This window comes from Triturus cristatus, chromosome 1_1 (genome assembly GCF_964204655.1).
Source record: "Triturus cristatus chromosome 1_1, aTriCri1.1, whole genome shotgun sequence".
Classification (NCBI taxonomy): Eukaryota; Metazoa; Chordata; class Amphibia; order Caudata; family Salamandridae; genus Triturus; species Triturus cristatus.
Window position 1 is genome coordinate 602,029,633 of NC_140579.1, and position 27,739 is coordinate 602,057,371.

Below are 27,739 nucleotides of genomic sequence, written 5' to 3' on the forward strand. Positions count from 1 at the left end.
GTCTTTAAACCTATCTACCAAGAGTCGAATTGGACTGGTGCAAGGTGGCCACTATAACTAGTGACCAGCATATGCCAGGCCAACTTCTCACACTCCCTGGACCGGAAACAAGCATCCTAGGACCGGTTTCGGGGATTCACCACACTTCAGTCAGGATAGCTTGATTCCAGTGCCACAGTGAGCCCTGGACCCACATCTGGGCATACCTGGCGCACTTAGGGCAAGAAAGCAAAAGACATACAATTGATGGAGGGAACGCAGAACAAATCAAAACATTCACCCCCAGTCAAGAGATCTGGGTTAAATCCATCATTCTTTTGCTCACCATGCCACCCCAGTTTAGACCTTGTCATATGCAAATCAGTCTTGACCCTGTGCCTCATGGGAACAGTCCAGCCCGAACTGCCAAGCCAGGTCCTCCCTGGACCGGAAACAAGCATCCTAGGACCGGTTTCGGGGTTTTAGAACTCTTCATGCCCAGACGTGGGTCCCGTGCTCTCCATGCCACTGGAATCAAGCTATCCTGGCTGAAGAGGGGTGAAACCCCGAAACCGGTCCTAGGATGTTTGTTTCCAGTCCAGGGAGGACCCGGTTTGGCAGTTCGGGCTGGACTGTTCCCATGAGGCACAGGGTCAAGACTGATTTGCATATGGCTGGGTTCACACTGAAATGGCATGGTGAGCAAAAGAACAATGGATTTAGGCCCAGATCTCTGTACTGGTGTGAATGTATGACATTGCGCTGCATTCTGTCCATCAACTGTTGTTTTTGCATTTGTCACCCCGAGTGGGACGGGTATGCCCAGACGTGGGTCCCGTGCTCTCCATGCCACTGGAATCAAGCTATCCTGGCTGAAGAGGGGTGAAACCCTGAAACCGGTCCTAGGATGCTTGTTTCCAGTCCAGGAAGGAACTTGGCTTGGCAGTTCAGGCTGGACTAATCCCATGAAGCACAGGGTCAAGACTGATTTGCATATGGCTGGGTTCAAACTGGAATGGCATGGTGAGCAAAAAAATGATGGATTTAGGCCCAGATCTCTGTACTGGGGAGAATGTATGACATTATTCTGCATTCTGTCCATCAACAGTTCTTTTTGCATTTGTCACCCCGAGTGGGACGGGTATGCTCAGACGTGAGTCCCATGCTCTCCATGCCACTGTAATCAAGCTATCCTGGCTGAAGAGGGGTGAAATCCCAAAACCAAAACCTTGGATGCTTGTTTCCAGTCCAGGGAGAACCTGGCTTGGCAGTTCGGGCTGGACTGTTCCCAAGAGGCACAGCGTCAAGACTGATTTGCATATGGCTAGCTTCAAACTGGAATGGCATGATGAGCAAAAAAACGATGGATTTAGGCCCAGATCTCTGTACTGGGGTGAATATATGACATTGTTCTGCATTCTGTCCATTAACTGTTGTTTTTGCATCAACCAAAGACAGCAACGTACCATTTGAATCACAGAGATGAGCAGTAGGGAATAGTTCATATATATATATATGACTATATATGTTGGCTCCTAGAGAGCCACATATATCAGTGGATGGGTACAGGGAAATATTGTTTGGTGATATAAGCGAAACTGAGAGAGCTTGCACAACTCAGAATATAGTGAAATCATTTGAGCATCAATAGAAAGAAGCAATGGGGCGGGAGAGACAAGGCAACAAGCAACAGGATGAGAGGGATGGACAGGCAACCAACAACAGGCAGGAATGGGGAGGGACAGAGGTAACAAGTAAAGGGGTGTGAGGGATGCAGGAGGGAGAAAAAGAAGTAGCACAATCAATGTTCCCTCTAATTATTTTCCTCTGTGTGCAGCAGAGTAAGATCTCTGCGTGTGCTGCAGCCAAGGCTATGTGCGCCAAGAACCCGACCACGCATGTAGACCAGGGCTTTGAGTGGGATGAAAAAACTAGGTGGTCTTTCAAAGGGGCGTAACCGATGCAATTAAGGGTGTGGCTTAAAAGCAATTAAGCTAAAAATATGTGCATCCATTGTCTGCCACCCGACTGATATTTTGCTGCTTCTGTCATGGCATCCAGATATAAAATACAAGTAACATTACAGCTACAAGAAGCCATTGCATCAAGTTGAAAATGCTTCCGCTCTTGTGATTGAGGTCGTGGCTTAATGCTCGAGCTGTCGACTTAGGAGATGGGCTTTGAGTCTTGGGTCAGCTTAACATCCTGTGATTCTGGGCAAACCAATTAATCTCCCCATGCATACCAAAAATTATATTAATAAATCATGTAAAGCGCTCCAATACTTTTGGGTTGAGTTTGCAGTATATAAAAACTTGCTGCATTTCTTTTCTAAATGAGGGGTAGAAACCATAACAGATGGAGAAAGAATGAGGAAAATAGAGGGAAAGAGAAAGGGGGGAGGGGGGCAGCAAGGAAGAATGAAATATAGGAAATATGAAAAGAAGGAACAAACAACGACAGGAAGGAGAGGTCACTAAAAGGATGAATGCAAAGGTGAAAGGTTTGAGAGATGGAAGAGTAAAGTTATAGTTGCATGGGTGGGTGCACGTAAGAATAGATTGAAGAATAGATTGAAGGATGAATGTTTGGACAGATGGATGGAAACCTGGATGGAAGGGTGAAAGCATGAGTGATTGATAAAAGGTGGGTGAAATGATGGATGGGGTGGGGTGGGTGGATGGATAGATGGAATGATAAAGGAAAGAGGGATGGATTAGATGAAAAGACAGATGGATAGGAGCATGAAGAGACAGGTGAAATGGGCGTTGGATGAAAGGCTTAAAGGGTGGATAGATAAATAGATAGGAGGGTTGAAAGGACCTCTTCTAGGGAGGACAGGCCTTACTAGCTTCACTCTCCTGATGGCATTTGAGGTACCAATCGAATTGGGGGGTGTATTATAGTTTGCTTTTTGGCTACCCCTGTGTCCACAATACGTCTTCGACAATAGCTAAATGCTGTCTAGAGGCGAGACCTGGAAAGACCTGACTTAGTTAGTGGCCCCTAAGCCCAGGGGCATGAGAGGCCCACAGCCATCTCTCTTTTACTGCCAGATGACGGTTCCGGGAGTTCTCTTACCTCCTTGCAGAACGGTGCCTGTGGGGCTCTTGCTTTACCACTGTAAACTCATTTCAAGCAATCCTTTATGGTGCTTATTACATCGAAATATATTTTTTATTGCAACCACAACGTGGCAATATCTATGAATAAATTCAGCTGTGAAAGATGAAATACAGAGAGCCAAGTGCCTGGTTTATCTGGTATAAATCCACTAGAAAACAACTAGAGGGAAATTTCACAAAATGTTAGGGTAGTTTCTAAGCAAGTCAGTAGGAGTGGAACAACTGAAACGCCACAGGGTAGGGCACTAGCCGCTAACTGCCTCCACAACACATAGTGTGTCCCCACTCTTGTTCAAAGGGTGTGGGGGATTCTGTACAGTAGCAGCTGCAAAATGTCCCAGACTGAGGGATTTTAAAAAATAGCCCTTGCACAAGAAGTGCAAATATGGCCCTGTTAGTTGATTTAAAGGCAGAAAAGTCACGTCCCAACACCGGGATCTCATCTTTATCGGTAGCACCGGCAGGGACGGGGATACTTTATAGTAGCTTTAGCACAGTACGCACATCTCTTCCAGGCACTCTCCTGGCCTGTATCAACCTCTACTTTTCCCACAAAACGTCTATTTTTATGTGAATTATTTTATATAGCGCCTGCCCTGCTACGCGGCAGTTTCAAGAGGTGTGACTATGCAGAAATCGAACAATACCCTCTTTAGGGAGCTGTCTAACAGTGTGGGTTCAGCTTTTAGAGGTCAGCAACGGGTCAGAGAGACCGCGATCAGCCAGACAGGGGGCTTTGTCGCCAAACCCTTTGCCCTCCGCTGCAGGAAGGGCTCGCTCTGGACAGAGCAGGGCAACTCGGCACCACCGTTATTATGGTCAAGGAGATGTTGTCAGCCATCTCTCTACCAAAGATGAGGTAGGTGTCCTCTTGGGTACACCGTGGTTTGTGGCATCGTTGACAGGGAGCCTGGCTGGCACTGGTTGTGATACAGTCCTAAAGCAGGGGGGCTGGTGGCATCGCGGAGCAGCACACAGCTTTGGGGTTCAGAGGAGGGAGAGGGAGCAGCCTTTCTCTGCACATGGGCTGGAGCACGGGCACACTGAGGGCAGTTGCAGCCACAACGCGTCACTCAGGACACATTCCCCCTGAACCAGCACTGTGTGATGCCAGCGGTGCCACTGGGGCGAGAAATGACTTTTTTTTTCACCTAAGATTGATATGTCATCACACTTTGTGCTACTGCCTTGAAGGTGCCTTGGTGGGTGTCAGTGTTTGCCAGGCGCTGAAGCTACATGTGTCACGATGGTATGACTGTCACAAGGGGCTGGTGTGGACACAGACGTCACCGAGGGAAGTGAAACGTTACATGTTGTCTGTTAATGGAGGAGGGCTTCAGGGGGCAGACAAGACAGCTCTCTCAGTGCTTTAAATGGGCCGGTACTCACCGGTACTGAGTACCGGAACTTATTTTCGGGCAAGGAGAGAACTGGTACTCCAAGAAGCAGCAGGGCTCATGCAAGTACGGATACGTGCAATACAAAAACTACTGAAAATGACCCTTTCAGATGGAGACTGTTTATGTGCCGCTCTGGCAGGCAACAGCCAATGGGGCACTGGGGTGCTCCTGCAGTGTTAGGTTCTAATTGGCATCGCAACGGTAATGAGGATGTGGTCAGAGCTGCCGAGAGTGAACCTGGAGAACCAGGTTCGAATCCAGACATCCACTCATCATCCTGTGATTCTGGACAACTCCTTTAACCAGTGGTGCTTAAAAAAAGTGAGCATTAATGCAAATGTTCTGATTGTCATGTAAAGCGCTTAAATGGCAAACGCAAATTCGTGCAATATCAAACTGCCAAAAATTAGGCTCTGTACCTATGACATAGAACCTGATGCTTGCCATGTCTTCTATGTAAGGCGGCAGTTTGATATTGCGCGAATTTGGCCCATGGGCATTTAAGCACTTTACATGACAAGCATTAAAGCTTACTTATGTGGCTGTTGGTAAATTCCTGGCTCACAGCCACGCCCCCAGATACGCCCCTAACTGCCCACCCAGTCTAATTAGCGAGTACCAGCACTTCTAATTTTCCACTTTAAGCACTGCAGCTGTTATTTAAGTGCAAGGGGCTCTCTGAGGGACAGCAGGTAGGGGGTGGAAGGACCAGCAATGTAATAAGAAATACATAGTTGACAGGGCCTGTTAAATGGCAGGGCAGTTCTCTCTGAAACCAAAATCCTGGAGGTTCGTGCAATCAGGCTGGGCAGGTGGGGGATGGTGAGGGGCACATCGCCAGAAGTGCACTGCAGTGTGTCTCTTGTAGAAATTCAGCAAGCCCAAAAGCACGACGTGTAAATCACACGTCGTGCTTTTTAACTTGATGCATGTAAGTGCTGCAATTAACAAATATTTTCACAAAGGCCCACAAACAGTGTGCAGCCACGGCCCATTAAGAAACAAATGTAGCAAGTGCAAGAGCCACTTGCTATGGAAAGTGTCCCGGCAAACAGGAAATTACCGCTTTTTGCACCGCTCGAGTTTTAAAAGCCGTGGCGTGAACGCTCTCCCGGGATGTGTTTGCGCTTCACTCAGGACACTGCGCGCTCGGGGTCACTAAGGTGTGCGCGCCCACCTTACAGAGAACACTGACCACAATCAAAGGGCGACCAACGGAAGGACAACTACAAAGAAATTAAACAGTACTTGGTCCATGCTCCATTGAAGGGAAAAACACATATGAAGACAAATTGAAACTGGACGTGCTGACCAGTGAGAAGCAGGGAAATGAGAATAACAATGAAGTCAACCAATGGTAAGGAATGGGTGGCTAAAAGATACTTTTTAGAGGTTTTTGTTCTAAAGAAACACGTTTTCACAAGCAATAGTGCATGTGCTGTCTCAGGCAAGACTGAAAGCTATACATAGTTACTCCTAACCGCCAGTTACCCCACAGACTGGCAAGATAGAGCTGGAGTCATCCGTGATTGTGGGTGGAAGTACACCTTCAGTTGCTCTCAAACCAGTGATGAATACAGAGCATTGAGCACCTCCAGTGTGTTTGATTTGCAAATTATAAAGTGTGATGGGAGGAGAGGATAAATAAATACAGAAGGCTGGTGAGAGAAAAATTTAACATGGCTGGGTGGCACAATTTCCAAAGTCTTGCCAGCATTTGCCCACTTCAAGTCCTCAATCTCTGAATAGAACTTAGTTGTGTGATCTCCAAGGCCAACAGCTAGCTTACCCACTAGACCTAACTCTCCATCCTACGAGAGACATATTTCAGGCCCGAAAGTGCAATGACAAATTAGCGAGAAATGTGCATTAGTGACCTTGAAATGAAAGTAGATTATGGGTTTACAGAGTGATGTGAAAAACCTTTCTTAATAGCACAATATGTGTGTTTGAAATATCTCAGCTTAGGATGGCTGCCTCTATTGAAACCAAGATATCATACAGTTTTTCTCTCTTCTTGGGTATATCAAAATATTAGTAGGTTTGTTTCACTGAAAGGAAAGATTTGATTCCACTTTACTGTGAGGGAAGCGAAAAGGACAATACAAATCTGCAGCACGTTCATACTAGATTTAGTGACTTCTATATAGCACCCGTCTTCCTAGAGAGGGCTCATGGTGCTGGGCACCCAAGTCCAAAACTGCAAGAACACTAAGAGTTAAATTGCTGCAAAGTCATGTTTTTAACATTTCATTCTAAACCTCAAATGAGCAGAAGTCAGTTTTAGATTAACCGGAAGCTTATTCCAGGTGCTAAAAGCCAAAATGGAAAATTACATGCCACCATTCCTCTGTCTTCAGAACCTGGTACTAAAGGTTGTGTGATCAGAAGTAGCAGTCCTCAAAATGTACAGCAATACTAGGATCATCAGACTGGCTATAGAGGAACTGGGCCCTTGCTTGCAATGGTTGGGTGGGGAGTGGGGTAATAGGGGTCATGCCTAAGATGCAGGCTTTAATAAAACAATTTAAAAATGATTTGTGTCCCCAAATATTACAATTCCGGTTTCTCTTTTACAACTACTGGCTTTATGAATAATCTAAAAGCACAGCTCCCTTACTTGTAGCGCTAACTGTATTCATGCTTATGCTCCTCGAAACACTACTAGCAAGTTAATGATGATGAATACTTTTGTGGCTTCTGTCGCCCCTTTCTGGCACTGACTGCATTGGCATGCAGCCTCTTAACACACAGTTCTTAGAATGGCTTTTATTAATTGGGATCAGAATTAAGTTCCGCTGCAGTGAGTATTTCTTTACAGAACCTCTAGAACACATGGCTATCCAAAGAGAACATCCTGTCGCTGGAGAAGATCTTGTCATCTTGGAGAGGTAGATGGTCAGATGCTGGCAGTGAAGAACAATTTACTTACTTTCTGTAATGTTCTTTCTGGAACAGACTATTAGCCACAGATTTCTCATCTTTGGAATATTCACAAGTCTAGGAATCTGCACACTGGTCTATCAATCTACTTTTTGGACTCAACGTTTGAGGCACGGACAGTCTTGAAAGCAACTGACATCAGCACGCAGGAGTGGTGCCTATGGCACTTTCTGACGACAGTTGCTTTCAAGACTGTCCACGCCCCAGATGTTGAGTCAAAAAAGTAGATTGCTAGACCATTGTGCAGATTCCTAGACTTGGGATCTGTTTAACAGGCAGAGTCCAATGACAGAACAGGGAAGAAGGGAGGGTGAGTGAGGAATCTGCAGCTAGATAGTGTCTCTACAAGTAAGAGCGCTACTGCAGGTAAGTAACTTGCTCTTGTGCTAGAGACTTTGAGTCGTAGATTCCCCACCTTTGAAATAGATACCAAATCAATACCTTAATGGAGGTGGGCCATTAACATGCGCAAACCAGAAAGGCCTGCATGATCGTGTGGGCAAAGTGTCCTTCTCGGTGGACTGGGCTGACCAGACAATAGTGCTTCATGAACGTATGGAGGGATGCCCACAAAAGCTAACTGGCAGATGTCTAGGACAGTGTCTCTGCATGCCAACAGAGTGGTAGCAGCATTGGCCTTGGTGGAATGAACTTGCAGTCCTTCTGGAAGGTGATTCTTTGCTGAGGCAAAGCAGATTTTAATGCAGAGCACTATCCACCAAGAGATGATGCGCGCCTGTATAGCGGTGATTTGTTTTTGCTCTGATGAACCCCACAAAGAGCCAATTGTCCACCCGGTGTCTTTTGTACGATCGATCTAGAAGCTGAGCACACTCTTGGGGTCCATGCAATGAAGTCTCTCCTCCTTAGAGGGGCAAGACGGAGTACAGAACGCCAGGCAGGGTAATAGTTTGGCCAAAGTGCTACGGCAGAAAAGATGTTCTAGGTCGCAGAATCAGTTTATTTGGGGATGGTGGTGGTGCATGATGGATGAAGTCAGAGAGCCTGGAGCTCACTTACATGCCAATCTGCAGTTATGGTGAGACTGAGGTCATTGGGACATCACAAAAGGGGAAGGGGGAAACAGATGCTGTATTCCTTTCAAAAGCCTCCTCATAACCAGTGATTTTAATAACGAAGCCTGAAAAGGTCAAAAGAACCATCCAGGAATCACAGATAGTGCAGATGGGACGGCAGGACTTGTATACGAAAATAGGCATTCTGCAGGTCCAACGCTACTATGCAGTCTCCAGAGTAGACAAATCCTGGCATAGGGAGCATTGTGAATTTCTCCTTCCGGAGGAAGGCGTTGAGGGGTGCAGAACTAGAATAGGCCGAAGAACCTCCATCGGTGTTGGGCACCAGAAAGTACAAGAAATATCAATCACGTTCTACTTCTGGTGCTGGCACACTCTTAGTAGTATCTTTGACCAAAAGGGTTTGCACTTCCTGCTGCAAAATAGAGAGATGGTCCCTCATCAGTCGCTGGGGCATAAACTTAGCAGACAATATGTAGGACCCACCAGTTTGACATGATCACTTGCCAACCTGGATGGAATCAGTGGATTCTGCCTCCAACTGGATGGCTTCGAACCTGCAAGGGCACACTAAAGAGGTTTGGAAGGGTGGGGGAAGACTGAGCGGCATGCTGAATCTGGCCGCGCATATTTGTCAAGGAAAAATGCCCACTTTGACCCTACCCTTCTCATATCAACAGCCCCCTACCAGAGTGCCTCAGACAGTAACCCAGATGACTGCCTGAAACTGTTCAGGCGTACTAAAAGGGAGAAACATGTTAGTTAAATCGAAGGGTATGCATGGATCATAGTATCCACCCACATACCCTGTCATAACCTTGTGGTACTTTTTAATTATACTTAGGGTACCACCTTAATAAAAGGATACTTTTGTGGAATACCCTAAGGTATTTTTTTGCAATTCATATCTAAAAACTCCCTAAGGATAGACCAGGCAGAGGTCGAGTCAGCCCTGGTACTATCATCTTACCAGGGTGGGTCGAGGTGGCCTATGATGAAGCATTTCCAATTACGTGAGTGGGCCCACCTCGTCAAATTCTTGGAATTGCCAGGTCTAGTAGGAGACACAACAGCAGTATTCAAACAGGATCACCAGAGAAGCAACTTGTACCTCTCCCAGATGCTTCTAAGATAAGGACACTACGCCAATAGTTGTGTTTACAAATGTCTTCTATACACCAAGGAGGATTCGTTCCACAGAGTCTCAAAGGGCATGAATGTAACGGGCCAACAAATAGGAAGCATTCATTGATCGCAGAGCCAAACTGGCTGAGGAAGCGTTGACCGGATGTCTCCACTCGCTTGGATTCACTGTCAGGAGGAATGTTAGGAAAATTGTTGGGGTTGGTCTGGGTGGTGGAAGCCTGCACCTTGCGGCTCTTTGGAGAAAGGTGCTGGGATGAAACGTCCAGGCTGTCTGGAGCAGGGTGATGTCACCTGGCAATCTGTCTGTTAATTGGAGGGCCAATATAAGGCTTGGCCCTAGCCCTGAGAAGGTTATCTGTCAGGACCTCCCAAAATAATAGGAGAGGATCAGAAGTGGTCTGGCCCGGTTGTAGGACCTCAGTCAACATGTTGGTTTTCATCTCCAAGGTGGGGAGCTGGAGATCAAGGACTTTAGCAGCCCTAAGCACAACCATAGCATAGGAGGCACATTCATCCAAGGCTGGGATGGGAGGAGAGTGAAGAGCTGTCTTTGGGGAGGCATCTAGCCCACTAACCTCTATCAAGTCTGCATACCAATTGTCCTCAGCATAGGGCTGAGCAAACTCATTGCCTTGGTGTTAGTAATTGTCAGAGTCAGTGCAGAAGAGGGAATGCAAAAGTTGCCCGCCATGTGGAAGTTCAAATGCAGGAACTGGTGCCTCGCTCGGATTCAGGTGCTGTGTCTGTCAAATTTGGATGAGTTTAGGAACTGATGCCTTGTTTGGATTCGGGCGCAGCGTTGTCCGAATTCCAACCTGTGTCAATTTGGCGCCAAAGAGGACAATCAGAACCGCCTTCTTGTGATGTACAGTTGGCGTCAATGTACCCTGGCTTGGAGTGTGTTTGGGTGGCAAAAGGCATGGGAACTGGAACTGAGGAGAAAAGTGGCTCAGAGGGGCCAGCTGGCTCTGAGGGCGAACCAACCTGTAGTAGCTCAGGTGTAAGGCCTTTCAGCCTCATGGGGCCTGAAGGTGTATCAGAGAGAGTCGGTAGAGATCTGAAGAGCCAGAGCATAGCTGCGGCTCTGAAGTTGGCTGACTTTGAGAGTAGGAGCAAGACAGCTGGTGCCTCTCATGCGCTTTGTTGGAGGAGTAAAAATGCCATGAAGGAGCAGTAGTTTGCTTCAACTTCCTGTGTTTTTTGTGCTTACCGGAGGACTTTGAGCACGACGAAAACAGGTCTCTAGAACAGCTCCGTCGACTCAGGGAACAGGAGTGAGCCTTGGAATTGGAGCAGTCCTGAAGCTGCGTCTTCTTGTGCTTCAAAACATACAGTTTTGCCACGCATTCCTGATGGCCTTTGAGTTCATCGAAGCACAGTCTCTGCAGGTCTCGAATTCGTGGTCGGACCCAAGACACCACAGGCGTAACTGGTGGGGATCAGTCACAGATCTCTTCTTGTGACACTCCTTACAGTGAAAACCTGTCCTCTTAGGAGGTGACATCCCTGGCAACCTGAAAACATTTTGAGAAGAAAAGGGTATGAGTGCCTGAGAGATGAGAAGCAGCTCTGGATACATGTCTAGTAGTGAGAAAGAAAGGAACTGACATCAGCATAAAGGAATGGCGCCTATATAGACCAAGCACGTCAGTTAAAGTGGAACAGCATCCTTGCAGAACCACACGGCGCCACCTATCAGCTCGCAGAGGTACTATGGAAACGTTTCCAGATCCAAACTGACGCCTGAGGAATATTCCAAAGGTGAGGAATCTAGGTCTAGAAGTCTCTATAAGAATAGCCAAGTTTTGAGTTGTTTCCTAAAGAGCAGCACTGAGAGCGTCAAGCAAAGTTCAGTAGGCGAAGAGTTCCAATATTTTGTGAATTTGAAGAGGGGTTGTCGAATAAAATGCTGAGAGAAGATCTGAGTGGATGAGTACAGTTGAATTTTATGTCAGGACCGGAGGCGAGGATTATGCTATTCTTTCTTCACTTTATTAAAATGCACCTCCGAGTCCTTAATAGAATTGAAACTTTCCGTTACGATAGCTAGGAAATTTTACATTCTATTGCAGATGGATAATGGGGCATGGTGGGTCAAAGCTTTTTGTACCATGGTCAGAACAATATTTTCCTGACATGGAGCCAGTATAGAGAAGGCAGTAGTGAGTTGGTGGAATATTGCGAATTAAGCTGGCTGCTGCATTTTAGACTGTCTGGAGACAGTAAAAGAGGTATTGTGGTAGTCCCAGACAAAAACTGTCCAGACAGAAAGAGATTAGGGACTGGACCGTAGCTTTGTGGCAAGCATTAGCCAGAAGGGAAAGTATTTAATCAAGGATCTAATAATGGAAAAGCAGGTCCTGGGTGTAAAGGAGTTCTCTAGTTCTTCTTCTATTCACAGATCTATGGTCCAGGGGCAGGCATTATGTTGACATCTAGTTCTATGAATTAGCCATTTGACTATACCACGATCTCTTAGACTACACATTTATTTGGGCTGGCCAAATTACTGAGATGCTAAAGTCTGAACCCTATAGGTCCACCACAATACTTTGAGATAAAACCCATACATCTCAATGTTGCCATCATTTTCTTGACTACTTGACTATTATCGATTAATGTACGTTAAGAGTTGCAGGTCTCTTCATGACCTGCTGTTCTTGCCTCAGCGGCAAGATAATGCTAAATTAAAGCCTATCTCTTATCTACAAAACCAAAACAGAACTTGAAGGTGCTACGAAAAGGAATAAAACATAGCAAATGGGAGGGAAAACAAACTACGAAATCGTATGAGAGTAGAATGAGGTTAATAAATGCTACCTATTCCCCATGCTCTTAGAGCTCTCCCGGGAGGTCCGGAGTTATAGGAATAGGTACAAATGGAACATGTTAAAAAAAAAAAAAAAAAAAAAGAGAAAGGAAAGACGGGTTAGTTACTTGCGCAGTATGATTTCGGAAGCTCCCTTGCTGTACATGCGAAAGCCGCCATCAGCATTCTTCAGCACAGTACTCATGGACTTGCGTGAAGAATTGAATGTATACACTTTGTAGAGTTTCTCCTCTGGTACTTCATTTCGTACGGCCTGAAAATCTTGCTTCAAATCTAACACAAATCCCAACAGCGAGCACTCTGTCTTGTTCCCCACCTGCCGTGGTAGTCCGCCTTCCTTCTCTGGAGGCTAATGATTCAATAGACAAGAAATGTAGAAAGGAAAAAAACAAAGCATCATTTTCACAGTAAAATCTTCTATGAGTAATAAAACATTGCCATTCACCATTCACCATTCTTGATAGTCAAACACTCACCAGGATTTTGGATGTGTAGGCTGAGTTAATAGATATTCCATTCACAATGAGGTCCAGTACTTTGGGTTGCAGGTTTTCAGGGTCCGGGAACTGTCGGTAGTGAGTGCCGCCAACATAGGCTTGGACTACAGTCATGCGATTCATGGTTAATGTTCCAGTCTTGTCAGAGCAGATGGCTGTTGCGTTGCCCATGGTCTCGCAAGCATCAAGATGTCTCACCAGGTTATTGTCCTTCATCATTTTCTGTAGGGAGAAATCAGCGACAGTTACCGAAGTGGACTTTTTAACTTGGGATGTAGTAACATGTTATGTTATTGGGAATTTATATAGCACACTTTCACCATAAGGTCTCTTGGCGCTAAGGAAGAGGAAGCAATGACAGCAGCAAGATTAGGAATATAATGCTGAATTCTCACGTACACTAAAGCATATTCATCCCTGATGCTGTTGAGGTCCCCACATTAATGAGGCCTCATCAATGATCACTCAATGTGGTATGCTCTGGTTGACTAACAGAAAAGTAATTATGCTTGAGGGATTTGTGGGCACACTTACTTATAGGGGTTCATCAAGATAGCATCTACTGCTGGTATTTCTCTGTGACCTGATTATTCCTCAGGCTATTGTGACAGGAGAGGCTGATGCTAGAGACCATTGGCAGTGTATCGTGAGAGTTACACATCGCAAGATTTTCAGCCAAGGTCTTCTTGCTCCGGTCCATCGTTGATGCGTGCTGCTGAGATTCTTAAGGAACATGGTTCTGGACAGTGTACTCAGCAGTGAGCATTCACAACTGCATGATCACACACAATAAGATCCTCAGTGGTAATTAAATAAATATTGACACTATTCTGCTCTTGCTGAAGGAGGAAGATGACTGGTAAATTAGGCAGCTCCAGTTGATCACAGTCATCCATGCATCATGTAGTTTATTGTATAATTATTTTTTCATTGTCTAGCTCGAGAACATATACATCACTAAATACATGCAGACAATATGTAGAAATACTTCTCACCCTAAGAGGCCAACCTAAGAATGTCAGACTTACCTTCACAGAGTATGCCAGGGAGATGGTGACTGCCAGGGGAAGTCCCTCAGGCACAGCTACCACAAGGACAGTCACGCCAATGATGAAGAATTTGACAAAATACTGGATGTAAATAGGCGTGCACTCTGCCAGCCAAGGCTTCCCTTGAACCCCGAAAGTGTCAATTACAAAGTATAACACCAAGATGATGACAGTGATTGCAGACATGATGAGGCCTAGGAAAAGATGAGTTAAAACAGTTTAAGTTTTGCCACAAGTTACTTTCATTAGAATTCTGCTACCCTATTATTCAAAGACACCCACCTCAAAAACCTCACACGACCCCCCATCCCACATGGAAAACTTCAGCCTAAAATCTAGTTTATGAGTTCAGTTTTCTATATGCAAATTCCTGCACATCTCAAATTGGTAACATCAGCTGTAAAGACACATTTTCTAATTGGGCAGGAAACTCTAACGCTTTAACAAGTTACATAAGAGAGACATCTAACGGCAGAACACATTTACAAATGTCTAGTCGCATACTAATGTAGCACTCAATGAAGGTGCAAGTTTGAACGGAAATTCTAACAGAGAATTGGAGAGGTTGACAATAAGTGCACCGCTTTAGTAAAGTATTGGAAATACCAGGGGGCGCTAGGTGGCGCACGAGCGGAATGGTCGCACTTCTGTGAGGCTCCCGCAGGCTGGATTAACAATCCGGTATTTATACTGCATCACTCGCTGTAAAATAACCGAGACTGTGTGTAAAATGTTCCCGCTCTGCTGCTGGCGCTAGCGGTGCCGGAAACTGGCTGAATATCGAGCCGTTTTGCAAGCAATTAGGAGTTGAACGAGCAGACCGAAGATACCCCTCCTGTGCTGTGGAGCTGAGTGGCGGCGCAGCGACGTACGAGAGGGGCGCGGTCTCCAGGGATCGGAAAGGCCGGAAGGCACGAACGGCGCTGCCGAAGAGAAGCTTTCGACTGCCCCGACCCCCTTGACTACTATTGATTGGTGCACAACCTTCATCACCCATCAGTGTAGAGGGTAAGCGGCCTGGTGGCGACGGTGGAAGGGGAGGACGCTGAGAAGCTATGCTACGTCCTGGAGGGCTGATGCGGTCACGAGTGGCGGCTGTGGCGCACAGGACCTTGAATCACCCACATTGCTGCATCCGACAACGCTCGCAGCGGCGGAGGTGAGATTGCGAGTAGCGCTACGGCCCAAGGAACATCGGGGGCTGCGAGACTGACTGGCAGGCATCTACAGCTGTCCGCCTGAGTGTGGGTGAGACGATTGATAGTGAAACGCAGGGACCGCGTTGTTGCCTGGCAATAGACAGCACCGATGGGCACGAAACCGGGGGAAATAGCGGCAGTGACAGTCCATTGGTGTGGGCCCATCGCCGCCCTACGGCGGAGTGCCATAGCGCTTTGGCAGTGGACTCCTCAGATGTAGTGGGAGCAAGTGGGGCCTCCTTCAGCGTTACAGAGATCTGAGAGAGTTGGTGGAGGGCCCATCGTCCTACGTTTATATGGAGGATAGGAACTGACAATCATCAGGCCTGAGAGCGTGCTTGGGAGAACAGAATAAAAGCACAGGTACGCTCAGGATCTAATCACGAGCCACAACGGAGAATAGCAGTGAAAGCAGGAAGATGTGCGCAGGTAGCGCATTGGAGAACTCGCTGCTGGTAGCTTGCGAGATAAGCACGTATACTCAGAACTGCTTCCATACTTCCTATAGACTGGGCACGAGGTACGCTGAGGTGTGCTCGCCTATGGAACTGGGGGCGGAGACTCCCAACTACAGGTGGTGAAAATATAAGCAGGTCGAGGCGCTGGGTTGCTGTGTGCCTTCATATTGCCTGACTGGAGAATAGTGTTATAGCTATAAGATACCACTAGAGTGAGCACTCACTTTACCCAGTAGAGATGGCTGATACTACAATTAACGACCAGATGGGGAAGACGGACGCCCGCCCGCCAGTCGCGGCTCACATTTGATGCCAAAATATCGGCACGGCCGCAACAAGCAGAGCTTGATGTAGGGGCGGAATCGGCGCCGGCAACACTGGAACCCACAGCAGGCGATGGTCTGAATGTACTCCTGCTGGAGATGCGGCAGGGGTTTACGGACATCAGAGGCAAAATGGACACAACGGTGACGCAAATGGATGCCATAGCCCGCACCCTGGAAGATCATGAGACGCGGTTGTAAGAAGCTGAGCAACGTATATCCACTGTCGAAGACACTGCGGAGCAAGTACAAAAGACGATGGCACAGCTTGATAAACTGCTTAAAATCATCGCTGCTAAAAATGAGGACATAGAAGCGCGTAGTCGCAGGAATAATATACGCGTTTTAGGAATACCAGAGAGCACCAACGCGGGGAGGATGGAGGAGTATATTGAAAAGCTTCTAAGGGCTGTGGTGGGCACGGAATCACATTCTCCTCACTTTATAGTGGAGCGAGCTCACCGCTCACTTGAGCCGAGACCGCCACCTGGAGGTATGCCCAGACCCATCATCGCATGCCTGTTGAACTACAGAGATAGGGATGTCGCGTTAAGAGTTGCCAGAGAGAAAAGAGAATTGACGTATGAGGGAGTGTCCTTCACAATGTTCCCAGATTTCACGCTGCATGTGCAGGAAGAACGTCGTAAATTTCTAACGGTGAAACAAAAATTGAGGCAGGCAGGGATAGACTATGCCCTTTTATATCTGGCCCGCCTTCGTATCACGCACCAGGGGAAGCAGGACTCTTACACCAAGCCGCAGCAGGTGGAGGAGTTCCTGAAGAAATTACGAAAGCAGCCAAAGCCGACATCACGGCAGGAAGAATCGCGACGATCTCCCTCTCCAGATACAGACTGAAAGCAGTGAAAGGGTTGGTAACGGGCAGGGATACGATCCCGCATGGGACCGGGTGCCCTCACTCATACTCCTCATGAGATCATGCAGCGGAGGCCATGAACTTCACACCAGTGGAAAGAATTACATCCAGAGTGAGAACCACTGAGTGAAGAATACGATGCACAGACACAGACAGCCACCCTCGAACACTGTCCAGGCACTCGAGAGAAAGGAGGGCGCAGCTGGACGGTTTAGAGGAATTTGTGCGTCACCTGGAGGCGTTACCCCATCGGGGAATACCCTCTTCTAATAACATTTTGGGTTTTGCCTTCTAGACTTCCCTATATCTGTTTCTCAAGGTTTCAAACCGGGAGAGACTGAATTTCGCTCAACACAGGGAAGACTAGTGGGCGTTGGGGTAGGGGGGGTGCATACTTCTGGCATGTTTGGGGTGCTTCAGTGGGTGGGGGAGGGGCGGGTGTTTAAAAACAGTTATGCAGTATGGCAGCGGGTAGTTTCATGCAATGTGGGAGGTTTCCAAAGACTACATTGCTCAGAAAATATGTACTCACATTCTATGATCCGGTTGGGATTGATGGGTCGCAGAGATGCAGGGAGATAACACTTTGAGAGTGCTGACCTGGAACATTAGAGGACTAGCTAGATGCGCGGAAACAGAGGCAGGTGTTAGCGTACTTAGACACGCAACAAATAAATGTAGCGATGCTGCAAGAAACCCACCTAGATCCGAGGGCTGGTAATCGTTTTGCGAGCAAATGGGCAGGACATCGCTTATTCTCTTCTTACTCATCGTATGTTCGGGGGTAGCGATACTATCCAAGAAGCAGGTTCGATTTGAACAGATGGGAGTGACAGAGAATTCGCAAGGTAGATACATTGTCGTATGGGGAAGGCTGGGAAAGGATTCTATCACACTTGTAAACTGCTATGGCCCCAATACGGATAGCCCGCTGTTTTTTAATGACCTGTTGAGTAAAATATTGACCATTGGCTCCACTCACATAATATGGGGAGGGGATTTCAACGCTGTACTTCAGCCCCACCTGGATAGATCGCACTCAGCGCCACATCACTATAACAGGGCGCAGGAGGCGCTGCACGGTATTATGGAGGAAGGCGGTCTAATAGACAGCTGGCGGCACCTACACCCACAGGGAAGGGAAGGCACCCACTTTACCTCATATAGGGGGACATGGGCAAGGATCGATTACTGCTTGGTGTCGAGTGGGCTAGGATCGGGCCTGCGCAGTGTAATACACTTCGCTAGAACCTTCTCAGACCAGTGCCCGGTGAAGGTAACACTATCCATGCCGGGTTATGATAATCCTAGGCTGAGCTGGCGGCTGCAACCCACGGCCCTATTGGACACGGTCTTTCAAGCTGAACTGAGGGAGGAGATCCAAGATTTCTTTAGTAGGAACAAAGGTTCAGTCAATAGTGTAGAGGTAATATGGGAGGCGTTCAAAGTGACTATAAGAGGCTTTTGCCTCTCCAAAAGCTTTGGTGTGCTACGGGACTTGCAGCGAACACTGCAAAGTCTAGAACAGGAATTGGAAGGGTTTAGAACGTCAGATGGAAGGGGGAGGAGCTGGGCAAATACATAAAGTCTTCCGTGAGAAATTAACGGAACATGAGGAAGTGGCGCAACGAGAAGTGAAACACAGAGGGCGTCATTGGGTAGCTCGTAGATATGGAGAAGGGGAAAGGCCGGGGAAGGCATTGGCGGAGATAACCCGACATCCCTGCTTTGCATCGCACATATTGGAAATACAGGTTCCAGGGGAAACGCCAAAACGAGATTCACTGGATATTTTAGACACTTTTTGTACCCATTATAAAGGCCTGTATACATCGCAGAGACAGGGATCGCTTGATTTAGATGACTTTCTGGGGGAGGTAGCACTCGGGTGGCTCAGTGATACGCAGCTGGAGTTTTTATGCCTTCCGTTTGAATTGGATGAAAGAAAGAAAGCAATAATGCAGTTAAAAAATTGTAAAACGCCAGGGTCGGATGGGCTACCGGCTGAATTTTATCAAAGTTACATAGATATCATGGCACCAGTGCTAAAAGAGGTTTATGAAGAATCCCTGGAGGTGGGGATATTGCCCCTTTCAATGAGGGAAGCTGTAGTCACCTCTCTGTTGAAACCAGGGAAGCCCCCCGAGTTGTGTGACTCATATCTACCATTGTCACTAATAAACTGCGATATCAAGATATTGGCAAAAGTGTTGGCAAACCGTTTGTTCCTTCTTATGGATAAATTAATACTCCCAGATCAATCCGGGTTTGTGCCGGGAAGAGCGACATCTCAATCTCCGGACCCTGTTCTCGCTGATTCAGGTGGCACCGGAGTTCCCACTCGCCGCGGTGTTTCTGGATGCTACCAAGGCGTTTGACTCAGTGGAATGGGATTATCTATTTGGGATACGGCAGAGGATGGGTTTTCCACGCCTGTACTTATCATGGCTTCAACTATTATATAGCAACCCTCGGCCAGAATTTTGATTAACGGGCACTTATTCCAGCGCATTCTGATATCCAGAGGGACCCGTCAAGGGTGTCCGTTGTCCCCGCTTTTATTTGCCATCGCGGTGGAACCACTGGCCTCCAGGCTACGGCAGATCCATCGGGATAAGGCGTTCCGTTGTTGCCTCAGGCAGTTGTTCATATCACTCTATCCGGATGACATCACGCTCTATGTTAGAGACCCCCAGGACAACATAAATCCCCTATTAAGAGAATTTATACACTTCAGCAGGTTGTCTGGAGTGGGTATTAATTGGGGGAAATCTCAGGTGTTCCCGCTTACGGAAGCGGTCACCCCGTTCCCGCTTGATTTTCCGCTGGAGTGGTGCCATGACGACTTAAAGTACCTAGGGGTACAGATAACCAGGGATAGGGCCGAGACTATAAGAGCGAACTATGGCACAGCCATGGAGCGTTTAAGTACAAACGTGACATGCTGGATTTCCCTGCCCCTTTCGCTGGCAGGACGGGCGTCCATCATAAAAATTATAATACTCCCTCAATTTCTTTATTTATTTCTTAATATACCTTACCATCCTGGGAAATGTTTCTTTCAACGCTTGCGCTCTGAACTCACCAGGTTGCTCTGGGGAGGGAAACAACCGCGATTGAGGTGGTCCATATTGACCAGGCCATATGCTCAAGGAGGGATGAATATTCCTGATTTTGAGGTGTACTTTTTGAGCGCCCAAACACACTATGCTTACTATTGGGTACACCCCCCTCTCCCCGCTATATGCCCCAAGTGGCTGTGGAGGATTGGCTTGCAGAGCAAATACCGCTTAATGGCCTCATATACGGCTCGACGCGCGCTCGAGCGGAGCCGTCTACAACAATCACTGGCACGGTCGGTGCATGGTGCCAGATAACTAAGTTTCTGAACATGCCTTTCCTGTATTCCCCTAGGTTACCCCTAACTTATCATCCTTGCCTCTCTCTGTTGCAGGAGAAGGGATTTCACGATTTATGCAAAAGAGCTCACATCAGCACGTGGGGAGACCTCTTTCATGATGGCCAACTGCGCACACTTGAACATTTCATGCAGGAGATGCGATACACGCCTCTAGATAGGTTTCTTTATGTGCAACTGCGACAAGGAATGCGGTCGCTTCTCTCTGACTTTCCGCAGGAACCGGAATGTCTGAGGCCCTTACATCAGATGTTGGGGTCCAAAGATGGAAAGCATCTTGTGTCTGGCTTATACAATGCAATACATGCACATGAAGGGAGGCTAACTAGTTCAGCTAGGCAGCATTGGGAGGAGGACATGGGGCGGGACATTACGGACGAACAGTGGCGTTACTCCTGCCTCCAAACAGCGCAGATTTCGGCCAGCTGCAGGTTGCGAGTGCTACACTATAAATACTTGCATAGACTGTATTGTACACCAGTGAAAAAACTCAGATTTAAGTTAACAGATAATGACCGATGTGAAAGGTGTAGGCAGCCGGGGGCGGGATTTATGCATTTAGCCTGGGAATGTGTGAAAATACAGGAGTACTGGGATCAGGTGTTCATAGTGCTGGAGCGGATGGTTGATATGGATAAGTTACTTACCTGTAATCCTAGTTCTCTTCCAGGGGTATCCTCATCAAAGTCATAAGCACTGAATATTCCCGCCCATGTGCGGAGACCCCGGAAATAATAAAAATTATATATGAAAAACACACATATATATATACAGCTCTGTATATGTATAGACACATATATTATTTTTTCAAAAACCAATGCAGCCCCCATAGTAGGCTAGACAATGTAATAATAATGAATGTAAACATTCCCAGATAGATATAAATAACTAAATAGACACCATAGGTATACAAATGCACCTAAAAACTTTTTTTTTTTATGAGACAAACCTCATGAGAAAGGAAAACAAACACTGTGCCAAACACAGATTAAAAACATTGTTAGCCTGCAGTCTGCATTGTAATACAATACCATAGAGACTGAAAAGCCTTGTACAGATAAAAACTGGCACCGTGCCTTTAAGGCAGCTCTGATCCTAAGATCCCGTCATGCCTCAGGGGTGACAGTTGGGTCAGTTGTTCTTTGCGGGACCCGTAGGTCTAGACACAAAGATATACTTCTTTCAGATTTAAGAATAGAATCCTCTCATTTGCGTGGGGAGGCGGGTGGGTTGCTTATGACTTTGATGAGGATACCCCTGGAAGAGAACTAGGATTACAGGTAAATAACTTATCCTTCTCTTCCAGGGGATCCTCATCAATAGTCATAAGCACTGAATAGAATAGCGAGCCCACCTTCCACCTGCAGGCAAATGAGAACTGTACTGAAATGAAAAAACAACCAAGGTAGTCAGTTGTTGAACAGGTTCCTCAAGGAGGCTTGCCCTATTTGAGTGTCCGCTCTGGTGTCCGAGTCCAGACAATAATGTCTTGTGAAGGTATGGACCGATCTCCAAGTAGCTGCTTTACAGATCTCGGAGAGTGGGACATTATTGAGAAACGCAGCAGTAGCCGCTTTTCCTCTTGTGGAATGTGCCTTAGGTAGAGGCCACAACGGTTTTTGAGCTAGCTGGTAAGCCATTTTAATGCATGACACAATCCAACTGGCAATAGAGCGTTTAGATGCTGCAAAACCTGTACGGACAGCACCATAGTTTACAAACAGTTGGTCAGACTTTCTGATAGTTTATCCAGGTAGAATTTGAGAACTCGATTAAGATCCAAAGAATGTAACGCCCTCTCAGCGGGCGAGGAGGGGTTGGGAAAGAAAGTTGGTAGCGAGATAGTCTGATTTACATGAAAATCGGACACCACTTTAGGTAAAAAAGATGGATGAGTCCTCATAACCACTCTATTAAGGTGAAAACCGTGTAGGGTTCTTTTGAGCAAAGGGCTTGAATTTAACTCACCCTACGTGCTGAGGTAATAGCTACCAAGAAAGCTGCTTTCCACGTAAGGTGCTGTAACGGAGCCTTATGTATGGGTTCGAAAGGTGGACTCATAAGCTTTGAAAGAACCAGGTTCAGCTCCCAAGGAGGCGAGGGAGGCCTTATTGGGGGGTAAACCTTTTTGAGGCCCTGCAAAAAGTCCTTCACCACTTGTAGTTGAAAGAATGAAAGCTGAGAGGGAGAGCGCCTATAGGCCGTAATGGCCGCCAGGTGCACTTTGATGGAGGAAAATTTCAATCCCGCCTTGGCTAAGTGAAGTAGATAAGGTAGAATCACTTCCTCTTGACCTTTTGTAGGGTTATATTGATTTTGAATACACCATATGTAAAATCTCTTCCACTTACAGAAGTATGAGTGCCTTGTAGAAGGTCTCCTAGCTTCCGTCAATATGGTCATACATTCCTGAGGAAGGTCTAAATGGCCATACTGGAGGACTTCAGGAGCCATGCTGTTAAGCTCAGTGAGGGAAGGTTGGGATGGTAAATACTCCCCTGCATCTTGGTTAGCAAGTCCGGCCTGCACGGCAGACGCCTGTGCGGGCGGATCGATAGATGACGGAGATCTGGGTACCACCACTGCCTCGGCCAGTCCGGTGCTATCAAGATCATCATGGTGGCTGAGTGTTGCAGCTTGGTCACCACTTTCGGGATTAGCGGAAGAGGAGGAAAGGCGTACACAAATGTCATTGACCAGACGATCAAAAGGGCATTCCCCATTGACCCTGGTCGATAGTACCTTGAGGCGAAGCCTCGGCATTTTGTGTTGCTTTCGTCCGCGAAGAGATCTATTTGCGGACGGTCCCACTCCTCGAAAATGTCCTCTAGCACCTCGTCGTTGAAGACCCAGTCCTCTGGATCTTGAAAATGCCGACTGAGCGAGTCCGCTTGAACGTTGAGCTCGCCTGGCAGGTGTACCACCGTTATGGAAATGTTCCTTGCCAGGATCCAGTGCCATAGGGATTGAGCCTCCAGCGACAGAGTCCTGGAACGAGTACCTCCCTGCTTGTTTAGGTAGTACATCGTGGTGGTGTTGTCCGTTTGTACTAAAATAGAACTCGTTCTGATTGAGGGCAGAAAAGCTTTGAGGGCAAGATGGACTGCCCTGAGCTCTAGCATGTTGATATGATATAGCTGCTCGCTGCTGGACCAAAGCCCGTGGGTCTGCAGAGTCCCCAGATGCGCGCCCCACCCTTGGAGCGATGCGTCGGTGATCAATGTTTGCGATGGGGGTTCTTGATGAAAAGGAATTCCAACCCGTAGATTGATCGGACTCATCCACCACCTGATCGACTGCCTGGCTGTTGTTGAAAGACACACCTTGTCCTCCCAAAGAGAAGTCTTTTGGTCCCATTTGTCCTCTAGATCCTGTTGGAGAGGACACATTCTTAACCTGGCGTTGGGCACTAGGAATATGCAAGATGCCATGGCCCCTAGCAGGGATGATATCTGTTGCGCTGTAGACAGATTGTTGACCATGATACGTTTGCCTTTTTGAGCGAGGGATAACTGTCTCTCCTCCGAAGGAAACACTTTTCCTACTTCGGAATCTATAAGTGCTCCTAGGTAGTGTATTCTCTGCATTGGTTTGAGGGTGGATTTTTTGTAATTCACCCGGAGCCCCAATCGGTGACACAGATTTAGGCAGCGTGTCAGCTGTGAGCTTACACTCTGGGGTGATGGACCTTTTAGTAACCAATCGTCTAGATAGGGGTAGACGAAGACTCCTGCGCGCCTCAGGGCAGCAGCTACCACCGCCATGCACTTTGTGAACACTCGAGGTGCTGATTTCAGGCCAAATGGTAGAACCTTGAACTGGTAGTGGGAGGTTCCAACCACAAATCTCAGGTATATCCAATGACGTTGGCAGATGGGTATATGAAAGTACGCATCTTGTAGGTCCAGCGAATACATCCAATCGCCTCGACGGAGATGTGGATATATTTGGTGGAGTGCTAACATGCGAAACTTCTCTTTTTTGATATATTTGTTGAGAGTTCGTAAATCTAAGATGGGTCTGAACTCTGTTTTTGGACCTCTTTTCTGTATTGGAAAATACCTGGAGTAGACTCCTCTCCCTCTCTGTGCTCTCGGAACCCTTTCTATGGCCGATTTGAGAAGAAGGGTAGCCACCTCCTCCCGTAGCATCTTAAGCTGATGATTCGAATGCACTGGGTGGATTGAGGGAGGAAGACTCCGGAAACGAAGAGAGTATCCATGTCGCAGTGTAGTTAGAACCCACTTGTCTCTGGTGATGTTTTGCCACTCTTGACGATGTTGTGAAATACTTCCTCCCACTGGAGCGTTGGAGGAAGCGATCGCTCATTGTTTGCCTTGAGCTTTGTTACCGCTGTTGGATTGGCGGTTATTCCCTCATCCTCTTGATGATCGACGAGACTGGAATTGCTGCTTTTTCTGCTCTTGCTGGTCTTGGTTCTTTTGCCAGTGAGGGGTTTGAACCCTCTGTTGGAAGGTACGCCTGTCAGATCCCTTACGACGGCGGAACTCCTTCCTCTTCTCCAGACCCACAGCTTTCATGGTTTCAAGCTCTGATTTCATTTGAGCCATCTCGTCGTCTGTGTGTGAGCCAAAAAGAGAAGTTCCAGAAAAAGGTAGGTTGAGAAGAACAAGTTACTTACCTTCGGTAACGCTTTTTCTGGTGGATACAGTATCTGCCTGTGGATTCCTCACCTTGTGAATATCCCCTGCACCAGCAACATTCGTAAACTTTTGTAGCAGTCCACGCCGATGGGGTCGAAGACGACGTCACAGAGACACGGCTCCGCTCGCGACTCCGCTGACGTCACCGGCTCCATAAGAAGACCTCGTCGGCGTGATGACGTCAGTTCCGACCCTTTTTTCCGTGCCTTCGAGGCACACGGACAGACTGACAGCAATATATACATACACAGTATACACAGTACATAATATGCATATCAACACACTCAGTGTGGAAAATAAATAGTAAAGCACAAGAACTAACATAATGCTTTTGACAGTGATAAACACACTTGAAACCCATCAATAGAATTACAGGCATAGAAATACCGGTATAGAAGGATGGACAACGGGGAGGCGGGTGGGTCAGTGAGGAATCCACAGTCAGATACTGTATCCACCAGAAAAAGCGTTACCGAAGGTAAGTAACTTGTTCTTCTGATGGATACATCTGCCAGTGGATTCCTCACCTTGTGAATAGATTCCACAGCAGTCCCCACTCCCGGAGGAGGGTGTCCACCCTTCTATACCAGAAAATCCTGAAGGACGGAACGAGCAAAGTGTCCGTCCCTCCTCACCTCGGTGTCTAAGTGTTGGACCCGGCCTCGTAGAATGGCCCTCCGTGCCCCCGCACCACCGAAACCTGGTACCTACAGCCCAAGCCCCCGGCCCGGCCGAACCTCCCCACCAGGACACACGCACCGACCCGGACATCTCCGTCCCTGGCCTCTCCCCTTTCGGCCACCCCGGGCCCGCGTGCCCACTTCATGCACCAAGATGGCCGCCCGGCCCCAGCGCGACCCGGGCATAGAGGCGCCACTCCGGCTGGAGGACATCACGCTTCCAGGGGATGAGAGAGGGAGGAGCAGTTTCTATCGCACCTCTGAACTCCCCCGGGACGATGGGTTTCGATCGGCCCTCCGGCCTCCCTGAGGGCTGGCTCCACGCCTGCTGGGTGTCTGGGACTCCTCCCGACCCGGCCCTGAAAGGATCAAAAGACTATAGCAGGAAATCCCGACAAGCGACCCCCAGGTGACAAGACCCCTGCCTGCACAGACTCCGGACATCAAAGAGGGGTCGAACTATAACAAGGGGTGCTCTGGGGCTGTCCGGCAGATTCGACGCTGGAACAACGAGAGCCTGCTGACGTGGTCGCGGCTCCTGGAACTGGAACTCACCTGAGCCCTGCTGAGTGACTCGCGGCTCCCTGAAGATCGTAAGACCTCCGAACTTGTACCTGAGCCCTGCTGAGTGACTCGCGGCTCCCTGAAGATCGTAAGACCTCCGAACTTGTACCTGAGCCCTGCTGAGTGACTCGCGGCTCCCTGAAGATCGTAAGACCTCCGAACTTGTACCTGAGCCCTGCTGAGTGACTCGCGGCTCCCCCAGACTCTCACGGTCCCGCCGGACCCCACCTCCGACCACGTATCCCCCAGCTCGAGGATTGTGAGCTGTGCGCCGGGTACGTCCCTGCTTTGAACCGTTACCAGAGACAGTCCCGCTACCCCCCTACCTTTCCGAGACTCTTGAGCCCGTGCTCACCTTGTACATATTTGCAGTGATACCTGTTTGATAAAGCTTGTTCTAAGAATACCCAGTGTGGTCCCTCTGTGTCGTGTGGTGCCAGAAGTACGATCCTAGTTGCGAGAATCCTCCCCCTGGGGAATCTCCCGCCAGTGCCCGGCTACGATACTTTGAGGGTGGGTCTCAGGGTAGTCAGGACCCCCTTTCCGGGCTCCTCTGAGGTCGCCGTCTAACATTGGTGGCAAGCGACGGGATTCGGGCCCATCACCTAGAGATCGTACAGTAAACGACGGACGCACGACCAACAAAGATGGCAGAAGGAAGCGCCACGAGCTCCACAGAAACCAACGCCAACAGAGTGTTCCAGGTGGAGCATCTGGAAGAATACACACACAAAGAGCTAAAACAATTTTGCAAAGAACTTAAAATCGCTACCACTGGCCTCAACACTAAAGAAGACTTGCAGAAAGCACTGAAAACTTGGGTGGAGACCGGGGCCTCCCGCCCGGAAGGCACGGAGGAGCGCCCCGACGAAGCCGAACCCCCCCAAAATGAAAGCAGTAGCAATCAGGTGCGAGGCATCGTACCAGACGGGGGCCTATCCCCGGAAGAGCTCGCGGACAGAGAGAGAAGCCGCAGTCATGAACTCGAGTTAGCCAAACTCAAAATCGAGGGCGAATTGAAGTTAGCGGAGAAGAAGCTAGCAGTAGAGCAAATGCGTGTACAAGGCGAACTGGAAGAAAAGAAGCTCCAACAGGAGCACGAAGGAAGAAAGCTCCAACTGGAGCACGAACGGAGCTTAAAGGAACTCGAGCCCAAGGCCCGAAATGAAGACGGGAGGCCCTCGGGGAACCGAGAGACGGCCCCCCCAGCGGAACAGAAGGTCCACATCCCCAAGGATGTGGTCAAAGAATATTATAAAAACGATGACATTCAGCAATGGTTTCGGGCCTACGAGGTCGCCATGACCTCCCATCGGATTCCACAGAAGGACTGGGGGGCGGGGTTGTGGGGACGGTTTCTGAGCGAAGGAAGGGACACCATGCTCGACCTACCCCTATCCCTGCAGACCTCCTACAGCCACATGAAAGAGGCTCTCCTCACAAGATACGGCCTCACCCCAGAAATGTACCGCCAACGGTTCCGGGACTGCAGGAAGATCCCGGGCACCACCTGGGTGGAGTATGTAAACTTTTTTAGTCGGGCCTTCGAT

General features: G+C 48.1%; 1 protein-coding gene across 4 annotated transcripts in view; it reads right to left on the reverse strand.

The window, feature by feature from the left end:
• LOC146870694 (plasma membrane calcium-transporting ATPase 4-like) overlaps positions 1-27,739 on the reverse strand; it is a 1,872,989-nt gene that overhangs the window by 337,128 nt on the left and 1,508,122 nt on the right. For all 4 annotated transcript variants that reach the window (XM_085646147.1, XM_085646144.1, XM_085646145.1 and 1 more), the window contains 3 exons: positions 13,986-14,200; positions 12,937-13,179; positions 12,568-12,809 (listed from right to left, as the gene is read on the reverse strand). In XM_085646147.1, coding sequence (XP_085502273.1) covers positions 12,568-12,809; positions 12,937-13,179; positions 13,986-14,200 — 700 coding nt within the window. The remainder of the gene's footprint in view (positions 1-12,567; positions 12,810-12,936; positions 13,180-13,985; positions 14,201-27,739) is intronic.